The following is an 11418-nucleotide window of genomic DNA, read 5'->3' as shown; positions in this document are numbered from 1 at the left end:
AAATTTTTGGTCATTCTTACGATCTATGTCCCAACTGACGGGCATAGTAAATTTTAATTGGGTTAATATTTGGAAATGCTCGACTCTGGCCAGCAAAAATGTTTCGACAAGACTTGAGAAATGAAAGGCCACTTGAAAGGCTTTTAATAGCAAGCCTGGTCAAAATTAAGGTACTACATAATGTTTAATTTACATTATATGTGCCGTTTAGCTAAACTTTGGATCAAAAATAAACAAATAAGTTTCATTCTTAATTATTAATAGTCAGTTAACTAACAACTGATAAAAAGCCTAAAATTTAATTGACAACTGACAAATGGCCAAAATTCTAACAGACAACTGACATTTGTGCCCCCAATCCAGACCCTCAACAAGCGCAAAAGCAAGTAGAAAAACGAGGAGAGACTGGGGCGAGGGCGAGGGAATACCCTCCTTTGTCGCCCCAGCCTCTCCTCGTTTTTTTTTCCTCGTCAATTTTTCGCCGCGTTCTACTATCTTAACGCCTGGGATAGGCTAGGTAATTATCAGGACTTCCGAAACGGGCCCCAGGTCTTCCCCAGGTCCATTATAAAAGACAGGTGCAATTAAAAGGTCAAAACTAGGGGAAAGAATGGACTGACGCAAAGTCTAAGCCGATGCTGACATTTTCAGTTAATTGAAAATATTGCCAGGCATTATTAAGTCATTGTTTGTTTTGTTACTGCCGGCTATAATCCGGCCCAGATTAAAGATATTTTATTTAAGCATTTTGATATAAGAGAAGCTAGATCTAGCCGTGTAGTGGATCAATGTGAATAGCGAGATCTCACCACTGACACCAAAGAGGCCTGTATCTACAAAAGTTAGTAGCAAGCCATTGAGAACACCGTGTGGATTTAAAAAAAAGGATACTACAAAGAAAAAGTGAAAACTTGTTTGTTAAAAAATCGCTGGAATTAGAAGGTAAAATAGCTGCAAGACCACATAGTTTATTTGTTTATTTACTATTTTCTTATTTCCTTTGAAACATGGACATATACAAACGTGAAGTTTTTGGCCTTGTTTCGATAGTAAGTTTTTATAGAGGAGCCTATTACTAGGACGTTTGTCAGGTTCTTTACAGCGGACTTTACTAAATTAAAGTCTACATCAAGGACCACAAAAACAAAAAGTATGTCCTATTTAAACGCTGAGCTCCTCGAAAACCATACCTCCTCCCACGGCACATGCCTGTATAAGGCGTAGAAGGGAGAGTGACCACGGGATTTTTTAACAAAGACCCTTTGTTCGCCATATAAGGATTACTGCTTAGTCGCATTTTGTCCAGTTAATCAGCTTTCCTAACCCGCAAAACTTTAAGAGGTAGAAGAAAAACATTTTGTAAAAACCCGGGGACTAACAGAATTGCTGTTAGGTAATCTAGGAATTTTAGGCACGCAAATTTTGTTTAAAGAAAGATTCAAGTTAACTTTTTTGGCTCTTGACTTAACAACACTGTCTAATGAAAAATTAAGGAACAAATGGTCGATTAATTAATATGACTGGCAGTTGACAACTATGGGTTAAGATGCTAAACCCATGGATAGCCTTCAGGGTTCGTTTATATATTTTGCCATCTTATTTTAATTATTATCAAGACAGTCAAAAAATGCTGGCCTGTTCCAGGCTCCAAGATAGTAATGTGCAGTCACGCAACGAAAAGCGCATGGGGACCACCACTCACTTCTTAAGATCACGCGCGTCTTTTTTTCGCTTGCATTGGCTTACTTTCGCCGCGATGTCCCCGACTATCTGAGGGCCTGACACAGGCTAAAAATTGCAAGCCGGTCGACGTCAGTGACTTGGAGCAAGTCGTTTGTACTGTGATTAAACTCTCACATCTCTTCTACTGTATTTTTTTGTTCTCGTCATAAATTTTTAATCTTTTCTTTTTGCCTTTTTTATAAGGGAAATGGCGGGTAATATCGTGCTTGTTTGCCTTTTCATTCTTGGTGGAATTGCCTGTAGTTCACTCACTGCTGAGATTACAAAGAAAGCAGCTGTAAAGACATCTGATGAAAAAGCAAAGAGGGGTTACGTTTGCCCTAACAACAATGGCGGACAATGGATAAATGAACCCACCGGCCACTTCCTGTATGAGTGTACCGGAAGTAAGATGGAGTTTGACTCGACTCTACCAACTGTGCTATCTGTGTCTCTTATCTATATTTTAGTTTTAAAAAATTCAGACTTGCTTTAAATACATTTTGTACCCTAAAAAAAATACAAAATACACGTTGCCAGCAATGGACCGATTTTGATCTTTTAATTTAGAAATAAAATTAATTGAAATCAGGAAAAAATCTTTTAATTAACGATAACAGTTGAGCCTCTTATGTGAAGTGGTAGATGATGTCGGCATTTCCTCCCCATGATGATCTTAAAAAATAGCCATTTAAGGTACGAAATGTTCCAGGGGAATAAAAAAAACATTAAAAAATCTTGAGAGATTGACTTCTTGTTGGAAATAGTTTTGTCCAATAATGCCACTAGCTTCGCCAATCACTCCTACGATTTTCAGGTGTAATCAAATGACGATGAGTGAAAATAGAAATTTTAGTGAAAACTGTAATGATTTGCGCAACCTTTAGTGAAGAAATTATATAAACATTTTACTTCACCTGCTGTTAAATTGTGTGCTCTTTCGTGTGTTTAAGTTTTCCCCACTTTTTTAATGCCCTGAAAACAAGCTCTTGCCTGACATCTCCTTTTTAAACCTGTCGGTCATCGTGGCACATAGATATATTGAGCGTTAACTTAAGAACTTTGTAATTTCACTCGAAGTTATAAATTAATTCTGAAAATTCGCTCCGAAATTAAGGAGTATTCGCCACTGATATTACTAAGGAAATGACTTGTAAACAGACGAAACCACAGGCTAATGGCAAGCGATCGCATATGTCTCAGATCCAAGTTGCAAAGTTGCAACCATTAAAGAGAGAAACTTTATGGCTGAAATTTGATCCTCCCTTGGCTTAAAACCTGATTGCAATTCATGGTAATTTATTATTTAATATTTATTTATTTTTATTATTTCCTCTCCTGCAGGAAATTCAATCACTTCCATCGCATCAGCGTATGTTCAGACAAAACGCGATCGGCGCTGGAAAATGGGCTGCGGTTACAACAAAGCCGTCAAATCTTGTGCGTGGACAAGTTATAAGAACGATTGGGATAAGCCTCTGAGAATTGAGTGTCCACATTACGGATTCATAGCTGGTAAATATAATTGAGTTTGAGAACCTTTTTGACTTTATTCAGCTTGTTTTTAATTCACGAACTGAACTTATTCATATCTACTAATAGTCTCAGGTTCACATTTCAGCAGTCTGTCCTGTCTTACTGTCTGTTTATCCGGACTCCTGCTTTGTTTAATTTTATCTATTGTCACTGGATACATAATTGGCCCGGGACGCGGAAATAAGTAACACTTTAAATTCCGTCATGTTGGGCCTTTGCGCTAGTGGCATGATGCTTTGCGACCCTCGCTTATGATTGCTTGTCTTTCGCCCTCCTCTTGGCCAGTTCAATTAACCGAGCTTAGTGGAAGTGACTCAGCTGAAAGTTCCGCCCCTCCGACCTCCCCTGGTGGCGGTTGACGTCGTAGACCATCATTATTCAGCATACCTATTGTCTAGGCATTATGTTTCCTCCCCTATTAACTCAGCCTGTTTCTGGACAATTGGTATGCAGTGCGAATATTATACTTTAAACATATCAGTGTACTTTTTTATTGATTAAATTAACTGTCCCATTCATGATATTTAATCCTAAATTGTATTTCAGGCGTTGAAAGTTATTTTCGAATGAAGAATTATGACCGTAGATTCAGGTTCAAGTGTTGTAACGACGCCAAAAACTACGAGACAACAGGATGTGTTACGACTGCCTTCATTAACCACTGGAAATTGCCCCTGGATTTTCAAGTTAAACGAAGACTTGGCTACTATCTCGTCGGGATGTACAGCGAGCACAAGGAAAAGTTCCAGTAAGTTGAAACATAGAAAAGAAATCTAAAAGAACTACGTTGTTGGCGCGGAAAAAGCAACCGTCACTGATTTGTACCACGAAACTAAGTTTTCCGAAACGTTAACTATTCATAACTATAAGAAGAGTAAATTTCACATTCATCCTCTACTACCAGAATTGTTTTTAAAATAAAAATGTGTCCGAGTGTCAAAAATTAAATGTCATTCACCAATTAATATAGTTTTTTTTTTTTTTTTGCAGCGAGGCGGCGTTTTTTGTGTAGTTACTTACAGAAAGAGGATTATAGGCATGCATGATTACGATTTTTTGCACGCGTTTTGTAACCTATTGTACGAGTTGTACCTTGTATCACTTGTAAGGCCCCCTTCCCAAGTGATGCTCTTTTCTTTATATCATTCAAGCGTATTTTACTTTTACCAATTGAACTAATCGCACAAATGGTAAACAATGATATTTTTTACAACTTTTACCATTTGCATTGAATCTCACTGTTACAGGACTTGAACAAGTGGTGAGTATTGGACTCATAAATGCTTTATATCGATTCAATTTTTCAGGGACCGCCGCTGGGAGTTTAAATACTGCAAGTTGAAGTTCCGTCGTAAGAAATATTATAAGTACCTAAAGTAACAAGATGCCGTGTGTGTACCCTTTCTGATCGCTAGAGTAGAAGACAAACATTTGAAACGGACGCATTTTTCCCATTTTACCCTCACGAGAAGGAGCGACACAGGTGACAGCCGAAGCTTCTTGAAACTAGTTAGTTGACTGTTTTCTCTCAGTTAATAAACATGATTAATTAACCTGAAAACGCAGATATATGATTTTATTCATGGCGAAACTGCACAGTTTATAAGGGGAGTACGAAACCCTCACAAATAAACTAGGTTCCGTCCACAAAACGATACTGAACATAAATTAAATCCTCGATAGTCCACCCGTATCCTGATATTTTGAAAACGGAGACTTTTTTTTAAGTGTGCACACTTAGCGTATTGGAATCTTTCCCGCCGGTCCAAACAAATACGCTAAAACGATAAAAATACGATTGCAGGTCTTACAGGGCATGCGTTTTATATTGACATTTACTTAGATTCGCCAGTGCTGGCAGGGTTACCACAAGGCACAGGGCTGGGCACCAATTACTGCGGGCCCGTAACAATCCCTTCCCCCGTAAGAGAACACGTCATTTACTCTTGACGAGCAGTGTGTGGGTTCTCCTACGTTCCACAGGAATTATTGTGTGACACAGGGCCTACAGTTTATCTTCCTTATCGGCGAATACTAGAAAGTCTAACCGTTTGCAGATGTTATTACAAAGGTAGCACTTTCTTTAATTTTCAGTTATTTAAAGACCCTGAGTGTTGGTCCGACCGGTGTTAACCAGTGGCCTCTCTCTTAGCCTATTCCAGGCGTTCAGGCTCCGCTCGTTTTTGTTTTTTTTTTTGTTCGTGAATTTTTCTTCCGCGCTCTACTATCTGAAAGCCTGGAACAGGCTACCTCCCGCTTGGCAGACCAGTGTCACAGTGATATGGGCTTCCCCGCGTTTTGGGCATCCCCATTCCCAAAACCCTAGTGTTATGGGCATCTCCTGTAACCCTAACCCTAACCCAAATCGCTAAGGTAATATGAGAAGTGGATGCCCATATCACCAGGGTTTTGGGAATGGGGATGCCCAAAACGAGGGGATGGCCATGTCACTGTAACACCGGCGCTTTAACGTCAACAAAAGATCTGGGCACTAGAGTAACCGGCGCTTATCCAACTGAGCGGATCTTACGTAGGTTCATCGTATTCGAAAACCTCCGATTTCGCCCGTGAAAACGATAAGCCAGCGTTTTCAATAACCGCCACCCTGGAGAGCGTTTTTTGAAAGGATGAGTTTCGGTGACCGTTTTTACGGAAAATCTGTGGACGGTAGGCCAAACTGGAGAATCTCCGTTTTCAAACAAAAACGGAAAAGTGTGGACGGAGCCTAAGGAACACAATGGGCGCGATCCATTCACCAAAATTTCTGGAAATTTCGGTCCATAACTCAATGGATCGGTTCGGTCCAACCGGAAAAGTTTCTAAAAATCTAGTCCACCTTTTGAGGTGGATCACTTGTCCCGGTCGGACCGGTCTGAATTTTGGTTGAATGGATCGCGCCCAAGACTTCTCTCAACCTAATTACCTATTATGTTTTTCGTGAATGGTCTACTTTTAAATTGTCTTTTTCAACATTTAATTCAAAGAGGACAGACGGCAAATTGTTGTCACTCGAAATATAAAAAAGTCGTAACTGTTCATTAGTAAGATGCCTAAAATGTATGCAATTATCTACAATTAGTTTCGGCTCCATTAAACCTTACACCAATTGTAAAACATTTTAGGAGCAGCCACCCACAACGTGAGCACAGTTACTGACAAGGTGTATGAGTAGGAAAACTACTCAGCTTAGTCTCCTTTCAAATGCCAATATTTAAAATATATCACGGGTCATGCATGTTCGTCGTTGTCCAAACACTTTGTTGGCGAAGATGCTGTTTGCGAAGTCTTAGCGTCCATACCAACGGGACCCTTGGATAAATATCGCACAAAAGTATTTATTAAATGTCTCCATTGAACAAGCAAAGAGGTGTAGGTCAGATAAGGGTGGTTTCGCTGCATTGGTTGCGGACTGTGCATGTAGTTCTCTCTTGATAGTAACAAGATTACTGATTGAAGGATTTTATACGCAGCTGAGCTGTTTTTTCTCTGATGCTAAATCTCACAACTTTCGACAGTAAAACATAGAACAATTTCAATTAAACTCAATCGTCAATACAGCTCGATACCGCATCAAAATAAAAGGAGTGCCCTATTTACTCAAAAACGCAGAGTGGATATTACAACTGACAGTTTAAGGGAGATCTATTGCTTAAGGTTGAAATTCAAAGAAATCAATGCCTTCATATACACCCACTCGCACAATACCCCTTTTAATACGACGTCATTTAAATGCAACTTTTATTCACATTTTTTTTTTCTTCTGACAACTTCAATTTCGTAAAGTTTATATCATACAGTACTGTAATATACAGACTCTTGCTCCAATAAATGAGAAAACTGACGAAAATTCTTTCCTACAACATTTGAGATCAGACACAGTACCTTGATTCGAATATTTCAGTACTGATATCCATGCATGACAATTTATTTATCCAGACCCGTTTTCTCTCAAACAAAGCGTCTGTGTACTTAAAGAAAAAACGTCTCTGCCTGTTTCATGCTAACAAAACGGAGCTGAATGATTCTTGAACTGACATAACTTGAATAGTGGCATAATCGCGCACATCACACTGAAGATTCTGTCCTTGACTTGCGTTTCTGCCGGCGTCAAACGGTACGTTTAATGCCCAGGCCAAACGTCGAACTTTTCATAGTTCATGAGTTCGACGTCTGGCTCAGTTAAGTTCGAATGAATGAGTTGGATTCTATCCGTCTGCTGTCTGCTTCAGACGAATAGAACGTCTGAAGATCGTCTCCAGGACAAACATCGATCTTCACATGCGACGAACTAAACTAAAAAATTAGTAAATTTGTGTAATATATATTTAGCCGCGTTCGGGAGCAAATTTATTACTGATCATAAATTTGCTTTTTGGTCTAACTCAGTTGATTAGTTCCACGCGTTCTAAGCTCGACGTCTGACCCAACAGACGATCATAACTTAATTTAGGTCGACCCAAATTAGAGTTTGGTTCGTCTCATGAAAAGTCGTTTAGCCTAGGCCTTACAGATTTTTAGTACAAACGCTTTATTCCCTAATTAAAATTAATAATTCTTCGTTTTTCGCGGTTTCAGCTTCTGCTGAAGATTAGTATATTAAGGTGGCTGAACACAGCTTTGTAGGTTGTGGGTCATTACAATTCATTAGGGTGTTCATTTAAGCCTCGTTTCCGAGGTTAAACATAAGATTTCGATCGTTTCCATAGCAACATGGATGGTTTGAAACGAGCCTAAAATTATGATTTCGTTAGGGTTATGCAAAATCCAGCCAGTAGACGTCCTTATAAATTTGCCCACAGGTTACTATAAGTAATCCTCATTTTTTCAGAAACAACTTAAACCAATTGTAACTTATTACAAACAGTTTTTGAAATTGCTAACAAAATATCTGTTATGTGAAATTTAAATGTGTCAAAAAAAAAATTAGTTTTAAGGTTTTCAATGATGAAGAGCGATATTGACAAGAATTTTTCCAGATTTTTTCAAATTGTAATGAGTAGATTTTGAGATATCGCCGTTTTTCTACGTCTACATGAAAGTCAAAACAAGCGCTCTCACGTTTTTCTCTAAAGGTGATGTTACACGGGACGCTGATTTGCAACAACGATTTTTAGCCCGTATACAGCATTGCAATGCTGGAACAATGTTGTAACCATTCGGAAGGAACAAGGTCGCAACGATGTTGTTTCACAAGTACGCATGCTCAGCTCAGCTGGGTCACGCGATTTGACAAAAGCGACGAAAACAGAATAAATTTTCTACAGAAAACTTCAGGCCGATTTTTCTCAGCGGGTCCGCACATTTTTTCTAAAACATCCCCCATCCTAAGTTTGCGTAAATCTTGAACTTATGTACAAAAAATATCCTCCATTTTTATCTAGGGCAAAAATAAGCTTACTATCTATCGTAAAACATACATAAGGTCGAGCCTGCTGCAGTGTCATTGATCTTAATTAGGTGGTGTAATATTTATTTCACAGATGAACCCGTTGAATATGGCACGCTTGTCTTTGGTATGGTTCCTACTCGTGGGGCTTATCTCAATGACTCTTGCTGTCAAAATGATGTCATCCAAAGAGGAAAGCAAACCAGACATTAAACGAGTTTTCTGCAACAACAACAACAACAATAACAACAACAATAATAATAACAACAATAACAACAACAACAATAACTGGGGGCTGGTTAAACGGGTATTTTGCAATAACAATAATAATAACAACAATAACAATAACAACAATAACAACAACAATAATAATAATAACAACAACAACAACAACCGGCGTGTCGAATGCCCTGCAGGTATCAACGTTTAGTTAACTCTTTCTTTTGGAGTTCTTGATCTATAGATGTCAATTTGTATCTCTTTTCTCCGAACTAGTAACTTACTCATTGGCTCATTACTCAAGGTTGATTAAAAGCCGGATATTCCGGAGAGATTTTATTCCCTTTTCTCGTTGGAAATAAAGAGGTCACACGTGTATGATTGTGAACGTATTTCGAACGATTGAACCCATTTCTTGAATGCTGTGACCTAAATGAGCAACAAAATAACGACGCAAACAAGGCCTACATTGCTGGATCTAGACCTTGAGATAAGGGAGGGGGGGCAGTCATCCAGACCCTTAAGGCCTTAGTTTGGTCCAAAAATAAGGGGGGCGGACCCCCCGGGCCCCTCCCGCGGATCCGCCACTGGCTTATCCATTCCGTGTCAATCATTGCTCGCCCAAAGTAAGGGAATCCAGGACAGTCTTGGATTCTGGATTCCACGCTGTAGATTCAGGATTCCAGGTACTGGATTCCAGTCTTTTTTAATGGAACTTGGATTCTGGATTCGAGTCGTTGGTGTCATTCCGGATTCCTTGAGCTGTACTCCGAATCCACACGCAAAAATTTCCCAGATTACAGAATCTGGATTCTATTAGGCGAGGCTACATGGTCATCAAATTGCTCTTTGCAGGTCAAACTGTGAAATCCATTTACGTCGTGTATGACCAGAATGCAGGTGACAGGCACTGGAATATACAGTGTGTATATAACAAAGCAGCACAGATCTGCAAGTGGTCGTCTTACTATCATACCTCATTCAAATACGAGTGCCAAGGTTTTATTTCTGGTAAGCACAATACAATAACATATTAATACGCAATGTGAAAATGGTGAGTAAGCTTGTTTACCTATAAAAAAAAGTGTCTGTCCCAGAATACAGGCCAGAAAGAAGAGTCCGTGCTGTAGTACAATAGTGCAGTTGACTTTAAGGGCTTAACCTGTTCACAGACGTCCCCCTATGTTCTCTTCAAAGTCCGTCGAGCGCGGGTGATAAAATATAAACCTCAGGGGATTTATTAACAGCCAGCGTAAGGGGGTAGTGGTGGGGAATTGACCACACCAGAAAATACCATAACATACCATAATGCTCTTTGTTTGTCACCCCAAAATTTTGCATACGCATTGTCTTCAATTTCTCTTGGGAGAAAATGGCCCCAAGAGAAACTGAAGACAATGCTTATGCAAAATTTTGGGGTGACAAACAAAGAGCATTATGGTATATGGTATTTTCTGGAGTGGTAAATTGTTATTTCTCTCGCTCCGCGCTCGTTCTCGCACGCTGGTGACCTCGCGTGCTCGCCGATGTCTTTGAAAAGAACGAAAATAAAACAACCTCTGTTTACAGGCTATTAAGGGCTTGGTCTTTGTCATCATCTTGCCCCTTGGCACTTGAATTAATAACGGATAAAATTTTAAGGATTTTTCTTTCAGTTTATAACTACTATAAATCCCAAATGTAGACATAACCATAAAGTCTCGCTAACGATGCCGCGCTGATTATGGTGAAAACTCCATCACTCTTAAAGACTCACTACTCTGGAACTTAACGCTGCTAATATTATTGCCTAACGACATAAGACTTTACGGATAAAAACTGAAGGTCTTGGCTTATAAAATCCGCTCCATCGATATTTCCAGATCGAAGAGCTGACCATTCAGGAGATTTCAGTAACAACGGCCATAAGTGAGATGTACAGATCTGAAGTAGTAGGGTGTAAGGCCGTCTATTGGCTGTGTATTTATTGCTTAACAACTTGGTTTCTTAGTTTTTGTTTCTTTTAGCTTTACGATATTTGATATTACAGCTATAGAGCTTTATATTTAAAAGTGCTTAAAAAGAAGCAGTCTGTCTGTCTGCATCTGTCTGTTTGTCACTCTTTCTTATGTATGTCAGCCTGTTTGTCTGTTTGTTTGTCTATCTATCTGTCTTCCTCTTTAGGGTTCTGTTTGTTTTTAGGTCTCTGCCTGTCTGTCCGTCCGCCTGGCTGGCTGTCTGTCCGTCCGTCCGTCCGTCCGTCTATCTATCCCTCTGTCTATCTGTCGTCTGTCTTTCTCTCTTTCTGTCTGTCTGCCTGTTTGTCTCTTCTTATGAGATTTTCCAGAAATAATGATGACGATGATGTAACTTAATATGCCTCTTCATCCTGCAGGTATTCACAGCATTTTCGCAAACGGCCGCTTGTTCAGCTTTAAGTGTTGTAACAGCCAAAAATACATCAAGAGCAGATGTAAGTGGAGTAAGTACGTGAACTCATAAGGGAAGAATATCATTTTTGAAATGCCAAAGAAAGGATTTTACATGAGAGGAGTCAGAAGCTATTACAGCTCATT

At 39.3% G+C, this 11418-nt stretch overlaps 2 protein-coding genes across 2 annotated transcripts; both read left to right on the top strand.

Annotated features, from left to right (window-relative positions):
- The first annotated feature begins 781 nt into the window (after window positions 1-781).
- LOC140940353 (dermatopontin-like) lies at window positions 782-5041 on the top strand. The gene is made up of 5 exons (XM_073389305.1): window positions 782-942; window positions 1927-2129; window positions 3067-3237; window positions 3805-4006; window positions 4566-5041. Exons 2-5 carry the CDS (start codon window positions 1931-1933, stop codon window positions 4636-4638), a joined length of 645 nt encoding a protein of 214 aa, XP_073245406.1. The 5' UTR covers window positions 782-942; window positions 1927-1930; the 3' UTR covers window positions 4639-5041.
- Window positions 5042-7312: 2271 nt separating this feature from the next.
- Window positions 7313-11418, top strand: LOC140941857 (uncharacterized). Its single transcript, XM_073390864.1, has 4 exons — window positions 7313-7372; window positions 8739-9060; window positions 9719-9874; window positions 11238-11418. The coding sequence occupies exons 2-4, from the start codon at window positions 8739-8741 to the stop codon at window positions 11342-11344; spliced, it is 585 nt and encodes a 194-aa protein (XP_073246965.1). The 5' UTR covers window positions 7313-7372; the 3' UTR covers window positions 11345-11418.

Source organism: Porites lutea, chromosome 6 (genome assembly GCF_958299795.1).
Source record: "Porites lutea chromosome 6, jaPorLute2.1, whole genome shotgun sequence".
Lineage (NCBI taxonomy): Eukaryota > Metazoa > Cnidaria > Anthozoa > Scleractinia > Poritidae > Porites > Porites lutea.
Note: the sequence above shows the minus strand (reverse complement) of the source record. Positions and strands in the feature narration are given on the sequence as shown.